At 43.1% G+C, this 21,233-nt stretch overlaps 1 protein-coding gene across 1 annotated transcript in view; it reads right to left on the bottom strand.

The window, feature by feature from the left end:
- LOC126456004 (kelch-like protein 10) overlaps positions 1-21,233 on the bottom strand; it is an 89,440-nt gene that overhangs the window by 50,897 nt on the left and 17,310 nt on the right. The window contains exon 3 of the mRNA XM_050091760.1: positions 5,148-5,399. Coding sequence (XP_049947717.1) covers positions 5,148-5,399 — 252 coding nt within the window. The remainder of the gene's footprint in view (positions 1-5,147; positions 5,400-21,233) is intronic.

Genomic DNA, 21,233 nt, shown 5'->3' on the forward strand with positions numbered 1-21,233 from the left:
TGGAAACTTATGGAAACCACCTATAGAGATTGTCTCATATGTCAGGGTGGAATTTAACAAACTGTGAGCACGGAAGGGAAATATCAAGAAACTGGGAGAAAGTAACTGCTAAGGAGTTGTAGTAGCTTCCAGCAGCCGCACAATAACATGTGACTTCTAACTAATGGCACAAAGGAGGAAAACATATCCCAGAGGGTACCGAAAAGGAGATAACGAAGAACTAAAAAGGGCAACATACACCAAATTTACGTTATCCTCTGCACGATGTCGCTCATTGCCGATCATCCCTCCATTCGCTGTCGGACTTGCCGCCATGGCTGGCTAGCACGCACCACATCGAGAAGCCAAGTGGGGAGTATTCCAAGCCTCACAGCTTTACAAGCAGATAATGTGATCGCCTACACCGTACCACGGTTATGTTTCTCATTTGGCTAGGCTATTACAGAAGACAATACATAGCAATTACCCAAAAGTTTTAATCTATACGATAGCACATATTTCACATACTTGTAGTATCCTTATTGCGTTCCTATGAGGAAACAGAGCACCAGTTCGTCGTAGGCCTAAATGAGTCTAGGAGAAATGGCTGAGAACTGTAGCCAAGCTGGATGATGATTCAGAGCACTGCCGATAAAACCACCGCAAGCACCGAGTACTTATCACACATACATTTATCAGAGCAGCTTATCATGACAAAGTCTTAAATTAGTCAAACTCTTAAAGGAGCACACTGGTCGATTTGGAGCACTGTAGATGGTGGAGAATTGGTACCAGGTGGTCGCATGACCCTGTATCCTGCGTAACTTAATATGCTATAATACCTATGAAATTGCGTTGAAGCACTAGTACATCTGCGATATTCAGGGTGAATCACCTGAAACTTGCACCGTAAATGTTGTAGAAATGGAAAGTGCTATTGACGAGCAGTTTACACAGACTGGACTGGTCAGGGGCGCATACTGTTAGCCGATAAACAGATTGTAATGATACTTAGAAAGTGTATTTCTTGTGCAAACATACAATTTTTTTAAATGGAGCAATGCCTACCGATATTAACAAACTAAAAGTAGGGTAAACTGGAACGTCAGTGGTGTCTGTTGCAGTATTCTAGTGCGAGCCGTTTACGAGATACCGTATTTTGAAAAGTTTGCACACTGACGCTTGTTTATTGAACCTGCCTAGTTGCTATGTGCGATGTTGTTATGTTTGCTTATAGTGTGCTTGTGTGTTCCTTGAGTGCATTGCAACTTGCTAGGCAGTGTGTGACGGTCCAAGCAGTAGGTTATGTGTGGACGACGAGATTTACCAACGTAGCAAAAGCCAAGATGCTCATGGTGTATGGAGAGTATAGGAAGAAAGCAGTTCGTTCTTGTACGGTACAGGCGCCAAGATATCCCAATATGCGTCAACCATGTTGGAAATTATTTACCAACCTCTTCAACGAGTTACGTGAAAGCGGTAGTGTAACGCCTAGACAACGTAACAGAAGGAAACAAGTGACGACAGAAGAGGATGAAATTTAATGTTCTTGCTACTGTTGCAGTTGATCCGTCCGTTAGCTTCCGCGCAATCGCACGTGGAAGTTTTAGTCACGCAAGTGTTCGAATGGCTCAAATGGCTCTAAGCACTATGGGACTTAACATCTGAGGTCATCAATCCTCTCGACTTAGAACTACTTAACCTAACTAAAACTGAATTAGAACTAGATTAAAAAAGAAAAAGGTGGGAAGTTGAGGAGATGGGACCTGGATAAACAGAAAGAACCAGAGGTTGTAGAGTGTTTCAGGGAGAGCATAAGGGAACAATTGACAAGATTGGGGGAAAGAAATACAGTAGAAGAAGAATGGGTAGCTTTGAGGGATGAAGTAGTGAAGGCAGCAGAGGATCAAGTAGGAAAAATGACGAGGGCTGGTAGAAATCCTTGGGTAACAGAAGAAATATTGAATTTAATTGATGAAAGGAGAAAATATAAAAATGCAGTAAATGAAGCAGGCAAAAAGGAATACAAACGTCTCAAAAATGAGATCGACAGGAAGTGCAAAATGGCTAAGCAGGGATGGCTAGAGGACAAAAGTAAGGATGTAGAGGCTTATCTCACTAGGGGTCAGATAGATACTACCTACAGGAAAATTAAAGAGAGCTTTGGAGAAAAGGGAACCACTTGTATGAATATCAAGAGCTCAGATGGAAACCCAGTTCTAAGCAAAGAAGGGAAAGCAGAAAGGTGGAAGGAGTATATAGAGGGTCTATACAAGAGCGATGTACTTGAGGACAATATTATGGAAATGGAAGAGGATGTAGATGAAGATGAAATGGGAGATATGATACAGCGTGAAGAGTTCGACAGAGCACTGAAAGACCTGAGTCGAAACAAAGCCCCGGGAGTAGACAACATTCCATTAGAACTACTGACAACCTTAGGAGAGCCAGTCCTGACCAAACTCTACCATCTGCTGAGCAAGATTTATGAGACAGGCGAAATACCCTCAGACTTCAAGAAGAATATAATAATTCAAATCCCTAAGAAAGCAGGTGTTGACTGATGTGAAAATTACCGAACTATCAGTTTAATAAGTCACGGCTGCAAAATACTAACGCGAATTCTTTACAGACGAATGGAAAAACTAGTAGAAGCCGACCTCGGCGAAGATCAGTTTGGATTCCGCAGAAATATCGGAACACGTGAGGCAATACTGACTCTACGACTTATCTTAGAAGCTAGATCAAGGAAAGGCAAACCTACGTTTCTAGCATTTGTAGACTTAGAGAAAGCTTTTGACAATGTTGACTGGAATACTCTCTTTCAAATTCTGAAGGTGGTAGGGGGAAAATACAGGGAGCGAAAAGCTATTTACAATTTGTACAAAACCCAGATGGCAGATATAAAGAGTCGAGGGGTATGAAAGAGAAGCAGTGGTTGGGAAGGGAGTGAGGTTTGTAGCCTATCCCCGATGTTATTCAATTTGTATATTGAGCAAGCAGTAAATGAAACAAAAGAAAAATTAGGAGTAGGTATTAAAATCCATGGAGAACAAATAAAAACGTTGAGGTTCGCCGATGACATTGTAATTCTGTCGGAGACAGCAAAGGACTTGAAAGAGCAGTTGAACGGAATGGATAGTGTCTTGAAAGGAGGATATAAGATGAACATCAACAAAAGCAAAACAAGGATAATGGAATGTAGTCGAATTAAGTCAGGTGATTCTGAGGGAATTAGATTAGGAAATAAGACACTTGAAGTAGTAAAGGAGTTTTGCTATTTGGGGAGCAAAATAACAGATGATGGTCGAAGTAGAGAGGATAAGAAATGTAGACTGGCAATGGCAAGGAAAGCGTTTCTGAAGAAGAGAAATTTGTTAACATCGAGTATAGATTTAAGTGTCAGGAAGTCGTTTCTGAAAGTATGGAGTGTAGCCATGTATGGAAGTGAAACATGGACGATAAATATTTTGGACAAGAAGAGAATAGAAGCTTTCGAAATGTGGTGCTGCAGAAGAATGTTGAAGATTAGATGGGTAGATCACATAACTAATGAGGAAGTGTTGAATAGGATTGGGGAGAAGTTTGTGGCACAACTTGACTAGAAGAAGCGATCGGTTGGTAGGACATGTTCTGAGGCATCAAGGGATCACCAGTTTATTATTGGAGGGCAGTGTGGAGGGTAATAATCATAGAGGGAGACCAACAGACGAATACACTAAGCAGATTCAGAAGGATGTAGGTTGCAGTAGGTACTGGGAGATGAAGAAGCTTGCACAGGATAGAGTAGCATGGAGAGCTGCATCAAACCAATCTCAGGACTGAAGACCACAACAACAACAACAACCTAACTAACCTAAGGACATCACACACATCTATGCCCGAGGCAGGATTCGAACCCGCGACCGCAGCAGCAGCGCGGTTCCGGACTGAAGCGCCTAGAAACGCTCTGTCACAGCGGTCGGCTCACGTAAGTGTCCTATGCACTCGCCATTGACCTAGGTTCTATTCATTTGACATTTATCTCCATCAAGGTCTGCCTGGAAACGATTATGAGAATCGTGTTACCCTCTGTGATTAAGACAGGACACTAAAGACGTATAATGTATCTCGTTTCATGATGAAGCCACATTTACCAATCATGGCCAGGTAAACCGCCGAAACATGCACTATTGGTCTGTTGTCAATTGCCGCTGGCTTCGTCAGGTGGAATGTCAGCGTCCAAGGAGTGTAAACGTGTGGTGTGGGGTAGTGAAAGTCAGCTAGGAGGCCCGATTTTCATAGATGGAGCATGTGAACGCGTACAAGTATCGCAGCCTGCTAACAGACTATCGCCCACGGATGCTAAAACGGGTTCCTCTGCAGACTAGTAGAAACCTGTGGTACCAACATAATGGCTGTCCACCTCATAGTGCATGAAGTACTACGGCATGTCTACACAATTTATTTCCAAATCGGTGGCCTGGACTCAAAGGACCTGTACCTTGGCTTGCTCGTCCCACTAATTTTAAGCCTGTAGTCTTTGTTCTGTGGGGAAATCTGAAAGACGCTGTCTACAAGGACATACCAACTATACCCGATGATATGCAACGACGTATTACTGCAGCCTACTCGGACGTCTCCGCTGAAATGGCAGCACGTGTGCACCAGTCGTTCGATACCAGACTGGAAGTGTGTACTGCCGCTGCTGGTGGTCATTTTGAACACAACAAGTAACTACCAATTGTCTCGTTACTAGTCAGAATCCACGTAACTAGTGTATACACTTTGGTTGTTTCTTAGTGTGTGCTACCACAGGTACTGTGTCAGTCGGGAACTTTTCAAAATACGATATCCCGTAAACCACTCGCACTAGGCTCCTGCAGCAAATACCGCTGACATTGTAATGTACCATATTTTTGGTTTGTTAGTGTAAAAAGGCATTGTTCCATTTAAAAAAAGCGCATGTTTGTACAAAAATACAGTTTCTAAGCATTATTACCACCTGTTGACTGCTTAACAATACGAGCCCCTGATTACAAATCCAGTCTGTGAACGCAGCACATCAATAGCACTTTCCATTCCCGCAATTTTTGCGGTGCAAGTTTTAGTTGATTTGCCCTGAATACTGCGATGGCTTTTCATTGGTCTGTTGTGCTTATAACAAGAGGACTTACTGCTGAAATTACCTAGCGAAGAGCATGATGTGGATACAGTTACTGGGAGAAAGCATGCTGATGAGCAAGTCGGTGCAGAGGTCGTGCAGGCCGGTCACGCACAGGTAGTCGGCGACGACCAGCATGCGGTAGACGTTCGCCTCGTTCAGGGGCAGAGGGCGCAGGTATGCGTAGTCCAAGATGAGCCTCATCTCCTCCGTCGTCACACCAGGGATCAGGACGTCCGTCTTGCAGACCGTGTGTAGCTTTGTGGTGAACAGTGTCCTGCGACAGCGGGGCGTACAGTTGGAAAAGATAGGCAGGCATACACACACATGATCATCATCAGCTTGAATACAATCGCCACACTTATTAATCTTGAGCTTTCCACACCTGTCACATCTAGTCTCTCCTATGCCAATATTGCACGGATATCCACTCCACGAACGTTCTATACCTCCAAACGCCTGAACAAAACACGGGATCCTTTGACATCTCATGAAATTTCCACCTCTCCCCTCTCACAATGAATACCTCAGCACATCGCAAACTAGCCGCAAGCTCGACTGCTATAAGTTTATTTTTTCCGCTCTAATGGCCAATCCTGGTACGCTGCCACTCTCACACTACGCATTCAACTAACCCAACAGCTACAAACACTCCTTGTCGTCTCCCAAAATACCCCCCACCTCCACCGCCCCCCCCCCCCCGAGTATTTAGCCATCCTGTTAACTGTAGCTCTTCTCTACCTGTCCCATCTCACACCAGGAGTTCTCCTTCCCCCTTTAAATCCGCTATCCATTTCCCTATCATATTACAGCCTTGCCCGCACGTTCTGTTACCCAGTATACACCACAACGTCTATCCCCTTCTATAGTTACAACCAGACGGATCCCTCTGGTTATATCCGCACCCTATAACCCAACAGAATACCCCCCCCCCCCCTCCTAAATATTTTTCCCCATAATAGATCCTTTAACTTTAACAAAAAGTGCAATGCTTCATTTTACGATCGTAATCTATCTGCGACGCCTTTTAAAAATCTTTTTATTATTTTTGTTTTATCTTTCAGTTTTTCATTTAAGAAAACGAATAAAATCAGCAGTTAAATTTTATATTAGGAGCATAAATGAAATTCATTCTTTGATAATTTTAAAAACATATGTAAATGTCTCGTCCTTTATATTCTTTCACTATACGTATATTTTAAACCTTTTGGCTGAAGAGCGACAGGTTTGTACCGCTAACAGACCACACTCCTCCGATATGGGATGAGGGGGATGAAAAAGCAGTAAGGAAAAATATCTATGGCTCCAACCGTTGCAAGTTTTAGGAACCCCTTGAAATCCTAGAGGGACATTCACGTTACCTCGCATTCAAAATCCGTTTACCGTTCCAAACACGTATTCTACTCCAACTCCTCCAGTTGCCAAATCATCTTCTCTTTTTGGATCACCTTTGAACGCCGTACATTAACCGAAGAGGAAACTTCCATCTTCCAATACTCTACCCTCTAATTGCCAATCCAGATACCGTGCTGTACCATTACACCATATCACTCATATGCTCTTCCTTGTCTTACCCCGCCTCTCCTCTCCGGATTTTCAATTATCCTCCGCTCCCCAACCATGAAGTCCATCCCGACATATACCCTTCTTAGAAGCCCTAGGTAGTAGCCACGTCCCGCCCTAGCTTCACCTTTGTGTATCCATAATTTCCTTCTACCTCCGACCCTCCCGTCGACCTCAGTAAAAAGAAAATTGCCTCTTACAGATTTTTCATTGCTCCATTATAGCAATCGTCTTTTCATCTCCGTCGTGAACATGTGCGCTCACAGTCATCACCACCGACAGTTATCTCACAGCATCGCCAACAATTTTCAAATCATAGAATTGTATTGTCTAAACAACAAAATTATTACCTTCCTATTGTTTTAAACTCAAAATTAACACTGTGATTTCTCCAGTTTGCCGTGGGGAATTTAAATTACAATAAAAAAAAAGAAGAAGCTCTCACAATAAGGTCTTCGGGAGGTAAACTGCTGACTGCCGTGAAAAACCCAGTGCCCCTCTCATGTATGAAGCGAAAATTACACACCCAAAGAAAAACTGCAAGAGGGACCAGATGACGTCATCAGACCAAACTTCTACACAAAGTACCCTCCGCCACACACCATCAGGTGGCTTTCGGCGTATGGATGTAGATGTAGATGTAGATGCCTACCTTTGACGCTCGATTAGTGGTCTTTGCTTCAGTCCAGTGTCGAAAACCCGAACCGATTCATAATTAAGCACGTACTATTGAAGCCATTGCATTGTAATCAAATGTCCGCGCATGAAACACATGTCCAATGTGTGCGTAACAGTACACTGAGAAATTTGTCTCTCTCAAGTACTCCCTTTGCCCCCCCCCTCCCCCCCAGCATCTAACCTCATCTCTACAATTACAGCCAGGGGCAGCCCTTGTGCTTATATCGCACCCTACAAGCCAACAGAAAACCCAAAGTTCCCCTCTCCTAAATATTTTTTCCCATAACAGGTCCTTCAGCCTTAAGTGAAAGTGCAGTGCAGTGTACATCTATATAAAGATAATAAGATGACTTTTTAAAACAAGACACTTTGATTACTTAAAAAAGTTGATCTTGATTCTACTTTGTGAGGCCACTGTCTTCCTCCACCACGGACTAGCCTCATTCGGCTGCTCCCTGGTGATTGTATTAAGAAATACTAGCGTTCTGTAGTAGTCATCGTGGAATAATGGGAGCTGTATTCCGTTCGATTACTCTGTGTTTTCATTTTCTTACTTAAAAAATATCGAGACAGTAGTTGGCAGGTGCACTTTAGCACTTCTATGGAACTGTAAGAACAACAGCCTGATATTACTATTGAATTTTCTTTGCCAACAAGAATATGTGTGTGTGTGTGTGTGTGTGTGTGTGTGTGTGTGTGTGTGTGTGTACGCGCAATCGAATGATGTATCCCATAACTCTGAAACATTTTTATTTGAATAAATAAATAAATGTAATATCTAACCAAAAAAGGCAGTCATGTAAACCTCGTGGCTTGAAGGACCAAGCACTGTATAAATTGTGGACTGCGGTCGGGAGAAACCTCCCCACGCCCCGCACCCTCTCCCCCCTCCCCCTATCCGTGCAATGTTGTTGCTATGAGACTAAAAATTAGAGACGGGTCCACAGCTTCTGTAAAACTTTTGAACGACATCATCTTGCTTTCAGCTGTTAGATTTTTATTTTGTGATTTTAATTTGAACATAGCATCAAGCCAATTTCAAACTTAACATAAACGTATATGTCTATGTCCGAAAGAACAGATGCCATTGGTCACCGTGCAGCTCTCTAGAATGAAATTACAATTAAATCAATACCATTAGCTGCTGACAGGCGTTGATATACACCAACGGGGACAGTTGAAAATGTGTGCCCCGACCAGGACTCGAACCCGGGATGTCCTGCCTACATTGCAGACGCTCTCTCCAGCTGAACCACCGAAGGCACAGAGCTACATACTACATTCGTAGTGCCCCTGCCATTATACCCATTACTCGCGGCAGACAATACACCGTCTCCCGTAAGAGTTCAGGCAATTCGTGTGCGTTCACACTGAAGAAAGTCATCGGCCGGTTAGCCTTAACGATATGAATATGCCATCTTAATATCGTTAAGGCAAGGGCACTACGAGTGTAGTGTGTGGACTATAAGTTGAGTTCCGGTCGGGGCACACATTCTCAACCGTCCCCGTTGGTGTATATCAACGCGTCAGCAGCTAATGGTATTGATTTAATTGTAATTTCAAAAACTGTACGTCAAAATCGTATGCTTCAAAACGGCTTAATGCCGAAATTGCAGTCAAAACATACAATTCCAACAGCTGAAAGCATGATAACATCATTTAAAAATTAGATGTATTCGAAATGCCTACAGCAACGAATAAGGTAAAATCTTGGACGAGCGGTGCGTCTGCAAATGACACTTACATGCCAACTGTTTGTTGGTTTTCCATGGGAGACAGTATTTTCATTTTCTAATGTTCCTTCTTTTATAAGTGGGTTTGTTGCCCCTGATTTATTCCTGACCAAAATATTTTTCGGTGTTTTACTCAGAGATCATCATCATCTGTTCACAAAGGTTGCGATTAGGTAAAAGATCGATTGTCGAGCGCCGTGGGCGCCGTCAGCGAGATTGTTTTGGTTCAGTGCGTGTGTGTGTCGTTGTTGTGATGGTGCAGTGTAGAGATGGGCAAACTGAAACACGTAACTGTTTCTAAACAAATGAAACAATACAATGTAATGTTTCGATACGCTGTTTCGAAACAGTGAGACAGTTTGTGTTTTGTACTCTAATAAACCTAGACATTTTATCATCTTGAATGTCTGCTGTATAGGTATGTCCATATAAACACAAATGAGGTGCGAGAGCGCTAATCATATTGCAGAAAGTATGAAACTATCACTTAGGCGTCTTGGCAGTTTCGTATTTCATGCAGCAAATACGCTGCTTTCGTGTCGTGTGACTTTCATACTTGGCTGAGGACAGCCATATCATACTTGGCTGAGGACAGCCATAGCTGAAGACAGAAGAACCACCACGAACGGAACTGGAGGTGGGAGCGAACTGCAGAAACAACGGATATGCTACTGGGATTCCCACATTCCGCTAGTATGGGAATATACCCATCCTGCTAATTCCCATGCACACAAAGGGAATCATTGTGGATAATAGGCACAGTGACTACAGACTCACAAATAATGCCAAATAATTCGAATAAATAACAAAATACAACAGAAAAATTTTTGCCTTTCAAAGTGTTTCGAACCGTTACTATAAATTCACCATACTTCCCAGCCCTTCCCGTTCACCATTACACTATCAGTGATATGTCAAACAGATTGCTTGCAATTATACCTACATTAAATTTATGTATATGTATAATAACTGTCACTCTACGCCTTTTTTTTATTCAAAATGTTCTAGGCTTACTTGCGTTTCTTAATATAATTACTGTACTTGAACAGAGAAACGCATGTTATAAAAAAAAGTGTAATTTAACTGAATGATTTTCACATATTTATTATTTTGAATGTGAATAGTATGCGTTGTTTTATTGTTTGGTTAATGTTTATAAAGCAAATGTTACGCCATTTCGGAATAGGACAGTCATCTAGAAACGAAGCTTTATTTTCGGATATCTTAAGCTTCATGCTATTGCTTGTCAAAACGATTTCGACACTCTTGAAAGTGTTTCACGAAGTGGTATGTTGTGTTTCAGTACCTGTGCCGAGCCCGAATCTCGTCAGACACAGAGCGGAATGAAACATCACTGTTTCGATACAATCAGTCCGTTCCAAGCACAGGTGAACTGAAACAGCCTTATTTTGAAACAACGATACAGTTTCTGTGTCTGTCTCGAGATCGAATCTGGTCCGGATATCCGAGACAGGGGCGGAATGAAACACCACTGTTTCGAAACACTGAACCACAGCCGTTCCGAAACACTGAAACAGTTCCACTTATCGATACACTGTATCGAAACATAGAAACTGTGGCCAAGTCTAGTGCAGTGGGAGGTTAGGAGCAGATGTACTAGCGGCTCAGTGTGTCCCTATCACATGGGCTGATTCTCAGTAAATCATTATAATTATACAACTTAGTGACAAAAATACTTGTTTCTACCAAAATGTGAATATAAAGTTACGGAATGCCGATTATACGTGTTCGCTCTGGGTAATGGACTGCAGTGTGGACCACGTGTGAGCATTGCTGTAATAACATGTGGCGATACTTCGATATACTGCACCTGTGTTGAGACTACACCTTAGTAAATGTGTAAGACGAGGATAGTGACTGACTCCCATTGTGTTTTACGACGGCATCTTACTTTGCACAGTGAAAACTTTAAACGACCTTGATTGTAGTAGAACCCATACTTCCTGAGTATAATTTGTTAAGTGGCCAAAATTAACTGCCAAAACCGATGCCCCTTAACCATTAGGCCGCGCTCACATAGGTCAAAGGTTAGGTTTTTAGATTATTCCGAACTTTAATAATCAAAAATGAAACGGGGGTACCACAAAACGCGTGTTCAACTGAACAGCTGAAACGGAAAGAACTGCAAAGTAGTAAAACTCGATACAACGGCGGAGTCTGGAATGAGAACCCCACTCGCTGGCGTTTACACCACGATAGGCAATTCCGCCTGCCTTGCCTAATTCAATTGTGGCTCATTTCTCAGGTATTTTTATGAAGAGTTTCAACGCCAGCACCAACAAGCGTTATGCCATTGCACTCACGTTTTCAAAAACTTTGGAATGCCGTTAAAAAAGTACATTGTTCCATTAAGAGAAAATATTGTTTTCAGTAACTCGTACAAGAGTAACCACAACTGACCCCCATCCTATTCTTTCGCCTCTGATGCCCAGTAGCACAACGGATACATCCAACACTCTGCAAAGGGCATGTGCGAAATCAGCAAGAACTAACAGAAACGCCAATGTCACCACCAGGTTCCTAATCCGGAATAAAGAAAGTTAAGGCAAGACAAGCTTTTAATCCAATAGTCAGGCCCTACGTACAAAATATTATTGATTTATTTTTAGGAAGTACCTTTTAAAACTCACACTAATTTACACTAAAATGGCTTGGTCACGAACTGCTCCGGGACAGAGACAATCAACGCCAAGGGAGCAACGTAACTGATATACCACTTCTAAACAATGTTGAGCACCACTGTACTCAAACTAAAGTCCTAGAGATATTTCATCCTTATAGACTCTTGTTTCTTTAATGTACTCTATATGCATCATAAATATATATAATAAATAATATCTATCCACACCACCTCCTAATTTAAACTCCTTAGGCAGTGTGTTGTATGAGTGACCGAAATTTGAAAATGTTGCGGCATGCGGCTGGTGTTTGGCTGAAATCGGAATCGGTGGCTGGGGCTCGGCTGAAATCGGAAATCTGTCACATCACGTCCGTCGCTCGCTGCTTTTAAGATACCATATTGGATTCATCGTATTTCATTGTTTCCACATTATAACTTGCGCATTATGGTAGTAACCTTTTCAAGGCAATGGCGCAATGAAGATTAATCACAAAACACATCATACTAGGCACGATTTGTTATAGTTAAATGTCAGATAATGACGCACTGGATGTAAAAGTCCTAGGAGCATTTAAGGTGAACATTATTATTGCTCAAGGTCGTATGCGATCGCTGTGTTCATGCGTTTAGAGACGTACAGTTAGAGAGTTGACGGAAGTAGCAATGCGTTCTGGTACATGCTAATTTTTTTCACCTTAGTGTTTGTAACACATTCTGGGACTCTCATTACTGCGACAGTACTATGTTCTGCAACATAAGAGTAATGAATTTCTTCCATTTCATTACTTCAATCTGATTAAAAAAGCGGAAGATGAAATTGCTGCGAATGAAACAATCAGAAATGACATATATATTCTTTCTTGCCACAAATATTTGACTGTTTATCCGAACATGTCGCGATATTCGAGGGTGTGGGTGGACAGGAATTTGAGATTACGGGTTAAACTGTTGCGAATGAAATGAGCAGCAGTCATATTTATAGTTTTGCTTCTCACAAATATTTAGCTGCTATCGAATCCTTAAGTGAGCTTACGTAAATTTGGCAGTCAAGACAAAAAACTTCCTGGCTGATTAAAAGTGTTGTGCCGGACCGAGACTCGAACTCAGGACCTTTGCTTTTCGCGGCTAGTGCTCTACCGTCGGAGCTACCCATGTGCGAGTCACGCCCCGCCCTCACAGCTTCACTTCTGCCAGTATCTCCTCTTCTACCTTCCAAACTTTACAGACGCTCTCCTGCGAACCTTGCAGAACTAGCACTCCTGAAAGAAAGGAAATTGCGGAGTCATGGCTTAGCCACAGCCTGGGAGATGTTTCCAGAATGAGATTTTCACTCTGCAGCGGAGTATGCGCTGATATGAAACTTCCTGGCAGATTAAAACTGCGTGCCGGACCGAGATTTGAACTCAAGGCAAAGGTCCCGAGCTCGAGTCTCGGTCCGGCACACAGTTTTAATCTGCCAGGAAGTTTCATATCAGCGCACACTCCACTGCAGAGTGAAAATCTCATTCTGGAGTCAAGACAAAGATCATACCATACAGCGAACGAGGGACATCACGTGACCGATTTCCGATTTCAACCGAATGCCATCTACACGACGTGTTGATGTGTTGTGGCACATCTGCAACTGTTCTTCAGCATCAGCGCATAATTATAACTTAGGCGAGATCACATAGATCCAAAGATAATATATATATTAGATATACTTCTAACATTTACTTCTCACAAATACACTTCTCACCTTTTGGCAAGATTAGTGTGCCGTATCAAGGCAGGCACCTTGGACCTCGTAATATGCAGTGGCATAAATTATATGAGAGTTTCATCTTTAAATTGTGTGTGTATTATGTCACAAATTAATATGTTTATTTCATCACGCAATACACAACTAAGAAAAGGACAGTCAGCTAGAGCCCTAGCGATGTTTTGTCATTACGAACTCTTGCTTGTTTAATGTGATCTGTATGTACGTACAGTACACTCACCCATTTCAGTACGTTTAGCAATATCTCCACGTTCTTTAAGCCATACACCTCAATTTACAGTCTTGAACGAATACATATTTCATTATCGGCAGCAACAGATGCACTAGCGGAGGTAGAATATGATCATACAGTCCTGGATAACATTAATATCGTATAAGTGACGACACCTTAGAATGAGAAGTTACTTTCTTCGTGGTCCTTTGGTCCTGTAATTTTAAGTGGAGTTAAGTTTGATTTTGCGTGAACTTCAATTGTTCGTCGTGGTCAAAATTGAGTTACCCTAGCTGTTGTTCATGCAGATATGAATAATCCTCATGAAATTGCCGCACTGGGAAGCTTCCCACCCAGGGAAGTCATCACTTACAAGACTTTAAATGTTATCCGAAATGGTGTGGTCGCTCAAATGGTTCAAATGGCTCTGAGCACTATGAGACTTAACATCCGAGGTCATCAGTCTCCTAGAACTTAGAACTACTTAAACCTAACTAACCTAAGGACATCACACACATCCATGCCCGATGCAGGATTCGAACCTGCGACCGTAGCGGTCGCGCGGTTCCAGACTGAAGCGCCTAGAACCGCTCGGCCACCTCGGCCGTCGATATGTGTATGATAGGCATTTTCATTGACAGGTAACTGTTTTCTATGGAGTTAAATGATTTGCACATTCTTACACTTCACTCGACCTTCTAATCTACAAGTGTTTTTGTAAATGTAATTATTTTGCTTCAGAAGCGAATCTGTTGAAGATTCTTGCCATATAACAGATGTAGCAACAAAATGTGGAATTGGTTGCTTCCGAATTGGCATACAGTTGAATTGCTCTTGACATTTTATATCACAGCTGTGTATTTTCGCTCCAGTTACGGTTGTGGTTGCTTATTTGGTACGTTAAAAATGTCTACTCGTGTTGAGAAAAAACATGAAGACCTTGTACGAGGAGAGTTAGGACTTTCATATTCGCAGACATACACATTAGTACGTTATGCGGAAATGATTAGCATTTCAGTTGCGCCGGTTCAGCATGTGTCCTGGTGCCTAGTAGCCACAGAGTCCGCCGTGGGCCGTGGTAACTTGTTCCATGCGTCAGTGCATCGACGCTTATGAGGCGGCGAATGGAGTCCTGTTTTATAGCCATCCATGCTGTCCATGTTGCTTTCACCTGATTCCAGAGTTCATTTGTGGTGGTTGGCATTGGGTCCCAGTGCTGCTCCCATCGTTCCACCATATTCCACACTTTTTCGATTGGTGGCAAGTCTGGTGATCTGGCGGCTCATGGCAAAAGGCTGACGTCCTGTGACACCAAGAAGGCAAATTTTGTTGAAATGTATGCGAATTCCTAAGAGACCAAACTGCCGAGGTCATCGGTCCCTACACTTACACACTACTTAAACTAAATTATGCTAAGAACAACACACACACCTATGCCCGAGGGAGGACTCGAACCTCCGGCGGGAGGCGTCGCGGAACCCCTGACAAGGCACTTCTAACCGCGCAGCCACTCCACGCGGCCCAAGAAGGCACATGCACCAAAGTGTAGTTGTGCATTGTCTTGCTGAAAAATGGCGTCTGGGTGTTGTGCAGAAAGGGTATGGCCAGGGGTCGCAGGATGTCATTCACGTAGGTCACACTGGTCACAGTGGCCTGGAGACGCATCAGTTGTGATTTGTGGTTGTACCCAACAGTACCCCACACAATAAGGCCTTGAGTTGGGGCTTTATGTCTTGTGCGATTGTCGTCACTGCGATGGCACTCCTCCTGTCTGCGGCGAACCAAATTGCGGCCATCATTTTCAAACAAAAAGACCCTGGATTCGTTCGAAAACACTATCTGGTGCCATTACTGTCCCCAGTGACGTCGTTCCATACACCATTGCTGTCTAGCATATTTCTGCACATTCGTCAAAGGTAAGCGGAGAAGTGGACGAAGCGTGCGTAAGACGACGCGTAGTAAACAGCGACGGACTGTCACTCCTGATAGTGTACGATGTGTTACGCAGTTCGAGTGTTGCTTCAGAGCCGAGGCGGACGCAGATCTGTCCTGCAGTGCCATTCGGATGAGGTGTCGATCTTCTCAGGGAGTGGTCTGGGTGGTGCGACCTGACCCATCTCGTCGTGTTCTACAGCGTTCCGTGAACCATTCTGCACACACCCGTTGCACTGCCAAAACACTTCGTCACACACGAGCAGAAATTTCCCGGATGGATGCACCACATTCTCTCACGCTAACAATACGTCCTCTTTCAAGCTCGCTTATTTCTCGGTACGGTTCGCGCATACGTGTGTGAGGCATCCTGCACGTGCGCTCTAGTCACACTGATCCATTAGCTTTGGTTTATGGCGACAACGAGATCCGCAGGCACATTGTACCCGTAGGTTGTGTCGCGCAGTGATATCGATGACGACCTTGAACCCGTGGACCGACATGGTTCAAATGCTACTCATTTCTGCACAACATACATGTCCTGTAAATATGAACGTCCTGTCTCTAGTCTTTCAAGGTGTTCTGTTTTTTTACTATTTTTTTTTAACATGAGTGTAGGTATCTTATTTCATACAGGTGCCCTACGATTCACATTCACTGATTTGGGTGGAAGTATAGCGAAGAAAATTTCACATTATTGTGTAGATACACGATGTCTTTCTGTAAAAGGTCAGCTGTTCTACTGTTTACTAGATTTTTTTTGTTATTTAAAAAGACGACATTCTTTAACAAATTGCATGTTAGAAGAGAATCGTAAAATAAACTGTCCTGCAGTGTCCTCTCAGCGTCCTTGGTGAACCTAATGAAGATTAATGTGGTGTGTTTTCTTTTGTTATTGCCGCTATTTATTACACTTCACGTGCTCTAATTTGTAAAAATTATGTTATACATTAATATAAACAACACTATTCGCAGTCATTTTCTATCGTATCCAAAAGGGAACCATCCTGTCCGCTTGGAGCTCTACTGTCGTTATTTAGAACAAAGAAATGGCTCTGAGAACTATGAGACTTAACTTCTGAGATCATTAGTCCCTTAGAACTTAGAACTACTTTAAACCTAACTAACCTAAGGACATCACACACATCCATGTCCGAGGCAGGATTCGAGCCTGCGACCGTAGCGATCGCGCGGTTCCAGACTGTAGCGCCTAGAACCGCTCGGCCAACTGGGCCGGCTATTTAGAACAAAGATGAGCAGAAGTGTCTTGACTGTATATGTCGGAACGTGGCTAAACCAAAACAAACGATAAAGTTAATTCCTTGATGCTATTAACTGATCACTGCTTTGAATGAAGTTGTTCTCTCGAATAAGATACTGGACCTTCTCGTTAGTTATTCAATCTACCCATCTAATCCTCATCATTCTTCTGTAGAACCATAATTCAAAAGCTTCTGTTTTTTCTCGTCTGAACTGCTTATCATACACGTTTAGTTTCCGTACAAGGCTACACTCCAGGCAAATTCCATCGCAAAATACTTCCTCACACTTAAATTTATATGCAATGTTAAAAAAAATTCTGTTTAGAAAGGCTTTTCTTGCTATTGCCAGTCTAAGTTTTCTATTCTCTTCGGCCATCATTAGTTATCTTTCTGCTAAAACAGCGAAATTGGCTATTTTAAGTGTCACATTTCCTAACCCATTTCTCTCCGGATTGCGACTTAATTCTACTGTATTCAGTTACCCCCTTCCTTTTTTTACTTTTCTTGATGTTTATCTTACAACCTCTTTTCAAGAGGCTACCTATTTCATTGAACTGCTCTGTTAGGATCTTCACCACCTCTAACAGAATTATGTCATCGGGAAACCACAAAGTTCTTATTTCTGCTCGCTGAACTATAGCCCACTTTCCAAATTAAAAACATGTCACCTCCTTCGCAACTACTGCTTCTCTTTCACGTCCTTCGACTCCTACAACTGCAATCTGGTTGCTGTACACGTTGCAGATAACACGTCCTTCCCTGCATTTTGTCCCTCTAGCTCCAGAATTTCAAAAAGTGTATTCCAGTAATATCGCCAAAAATATTCTCTAAATTTGCAAAAGCTTTAAATATATGTTTGTTTTTCTTCAGTCTGTCTTCTGAGGTAAGTGGCAATTCAGTATTGTTCAGTGAGTTCTTACATTTCTCTGGAACCCCTCCTGAGGCTGGTGTCTACCGGTCTTTCCATACTTCTGTAAACAAATTTGGTCAATATTTTGAACACATGATTTATAAAACGTGGGTTTCAGTAATACCTACACCTGTCACCACTTGTCTTAATTGGAATTGCTGCTACCAAATACTAAAATCAAAGGACACTCATTTCTGTATTTCAAAGACTTGTGGCTTGATTTATTAATTTCGGAACATGTGGATTTCCAGAGGGAAGGCCAATCTTCCACAGGAGACAGAAATAATTTCCAAAAGAGCACAATTCATGCTCCTTTTGCAGTAGAGGTGCATGCTTCCTACGTTGACTGTCTATCCTTTTCACTCCGAACGACTGTCATCTCAATATTTTCGCTGCCATTCAACTATGCCGTTGAAGAAGAAGAGGGCTTCCCTTGAATAAAATCTTAAGCTTGATGGCCAGACGTGAATTTAAACATCTGTCCGCGACTTTTTAATTCGCAGTGGGCAGTGTGCTGCAACTGTGTGAATATGAGCAATTGCGACTGCATTTGACAAAACACAAGTAACTTTTCCATAAAACCCATAGACGCTCTAAATACTGCACATTCCAGAAAGCTTGTACCCATTTGACCTACAGCTCTGAAACAAATTCGCAACAGTTACAGTGCTGTGCGACTTGAATGGTGTCACTTGTTAAACACTAATGACGATGTATTTCCGTTAATACTAGGCTACTATTAACGCTGCGTTTACACTGGGTGCAGTCGGTAAAACACTTAATAACTATCGACGCTCATGGGAAAACCCACATGGTATTGTGAAATCCATATATCCAGTGCGTTTCTACATCTTTGTGTGGAGTCACTGAATGTTTGAATTTAGTTGGCTCAAATGGCTCTGAGCACTATGGGACTCCTCCTGTAGAACTTAGAACTACTTAAACCTAACTAGCCTAAGGACATCACACACATCCATGCCCGAGGCAGGATTCGAACCTGCGACCGTAGCGGTCGCGAGGTTCCAGACTGAAGCGCCTGCAACCTCTCGGCCACAGGATGTGGTCGTATTCTGTCTCCTCTAGTCCATCTGTTGCTGTTGATAAGCCACTGTGTATTCATTAAAGATGCGCGTGTAAACTATGTCCTACCGATATGTTATGGATGTAAGTTCAAGGAAGTGGAAATTGTAGTGGCGTGGCAAGACAGCCAAGCCACTCGGAGGTAGCCGAAAGGCACGCGTTAAGCTCACGCAGATTGGAGTGAGGTCTGTAACAGTAAAGGGAGTTAATAGTAGCAAGTAAAGTACGTAGTTGATTTAATACTTAACTTTAATCCATAATTGGTGTACATCGCTCTTGTTTGTATATGTTTTATAATCTCAATATTAAATGCTATGGCGCCTTGCTAGGTCGTAGCAAATGACGTAGCTGAAGGCTATGCTAACTATCGTCTCGGCAAATGAGAGCGTAGTTGTCAGTGTAGCATCGCTAGCAAAGTCGGTTGTACAACTGGGGCGAGTGCTAGGAAGTCTCTCTAGACCTGCCGTGTGGTGGCGCTCGGTCTGCAATCACTGATAGTGGCGACACGCGGGTCCGACGTATACTAGCGGACCGCGGCCGATTTAAAGGCTACCACCTAGCAAGTGTGGTGTCTGGCGGTGACACCACAGAAATATTGCTAAATTTACTGTAATGGGTGATTGTATAGTGTATAAGTCAAGTATGTTTCTGAAGAAGTCTTGTGCATCCATTGCTAACTAGGACCCAGACTGGTTCACTCAACGAGTGTTTGTACAATCCAACCAGATGACAGTGCCTCCCATCACAGTAGTTTAGCTTGTAGTATCATTTTATAGTATCTGTTGCTCGAAAAAAAGTATTTAATCTTCCAAGATGAGGTGGTGTGAGACTGACCATCTTTGCTGATACGTCTTGAAATAGGAATCAGGATATATATAATTTAAATGCAGCGTTGTGATTCATTGCAACGTTTTTCGATGGTCTCCAGTGATTTTTAGACGTGCAAGGTTGGGTAGACCACTGCCTCTGTACTGCAAAAAGTCACATTCCGAGACATCCAAGGTCTATTGTTTTTCTCCAAATCTTCGCCAAGCCAGGCCGGCTGCTTTCCTCTCTGGCATCCACACCTCACGCCAATTTTCATCGCAACCGAAACACATGGCACCAAACTGACTGGTTGACTTTTTAGTTATTTGCTCCATTTCTTTACAAGGTACGTACACTACTGGCCATTAAAATTGCTACACCAAGCAGAAATGCAGATGATAAACGGGTATTCATTGGACAAATATATTATACTAGAACTGACATGTGATTACATTTTCACGCAATTTGGGAGCGTAGATCCTGAGAAATCAGTACCCAGAACAACCACCTCTGGCCGTAATAACGGCCTTGATACGCCTGGGCATTGAGTCAAACAGAGCTTGGATGGCGTGTACAGGTACAGCTGCCCATGCAGCTTCAACACGATACCACAGTTTGTCAAGAGTAGTGGCTGGCGTATTGTGACGACCTAGTTGCTCGACCACCATTGACCAGACATTTTTAATTGGTGAGAGATCTGGAGAATGTGCTGGCCAGAGCAGCAGTCGAACATTTTCTGTATCCACAAAGGCCCGTACAGGACCTGCAACATGCGGTCGTGCATTATCCTGCTGAAACGTAGGTATTCACAGGGGATCGAATGAAGGGTAGAGCCACGGGTCGTAACACATCTGAAATGCAACGTCCACTGTTCAAAGTGGCGTCAGTGCGAACAAGAGGTGACCAAGACGTGTAACCAATGGGAACCCACACCATCACGCCGGGTGATATGCCAGTATGCCGATGACGAATACACGCTTCCAATGTGCGTTCACCGCGATGTCGCCAAACACGGACGTGACCATCATGATGCTGTAAACAGAACCTGGAGTCATTCGAAAAAATGACTTTTCCCATTCGTGCACCCAGGTTCGTCGTTGAGTACACCATCGCAGGCGCTCCTGTCTGTGATGCAGCGTCAAGGGTAATCGCAGCCATGGTCTCCGAGCTGATAGTCCATGTTGATGCAAACGCCGTCGAACTGTTCGTGCAGATGGTTATGTCTTGCAAACGTCCCCATCTTTTGACTTAGGGATCGAGACGTGGCTGCACGATCGGTTACAGCCATGCGGATAAGACGCCTGTCATCTCGACTGCTAGTGATACGAGGCCGTTGGGATCCAGCACGGCGTCCGTATTACCCTCCTGAACCCACCGATTCCATATTCTGCTAACAGTCATTGGAACTCGACCAACGCGAGCAGCAACGTCGCGATACGATGAACCGCAATCGCGATAGGCTACAATCCGATCTTTATCAAAGTCCGAAACGTGATGGTGCGCATTTCTCCTCCTTACACGAAACATCACAA

This window comes from Schistocerca serialis, chromosome 2 (genome assembly GCF_023864345.2).
Source record: "Schistocerca serialis cubense isolate TAMUIC-IGC-003099 chromosome 2, iqSchSeri2.2, whole genome shotgun sequence".
Lineage (NCBI taxonomy): Eukaryota > Metazoa > Arthropoda > Insecta > Orthoptera > Acrididae > Schistocerca > Schistocerca serialis.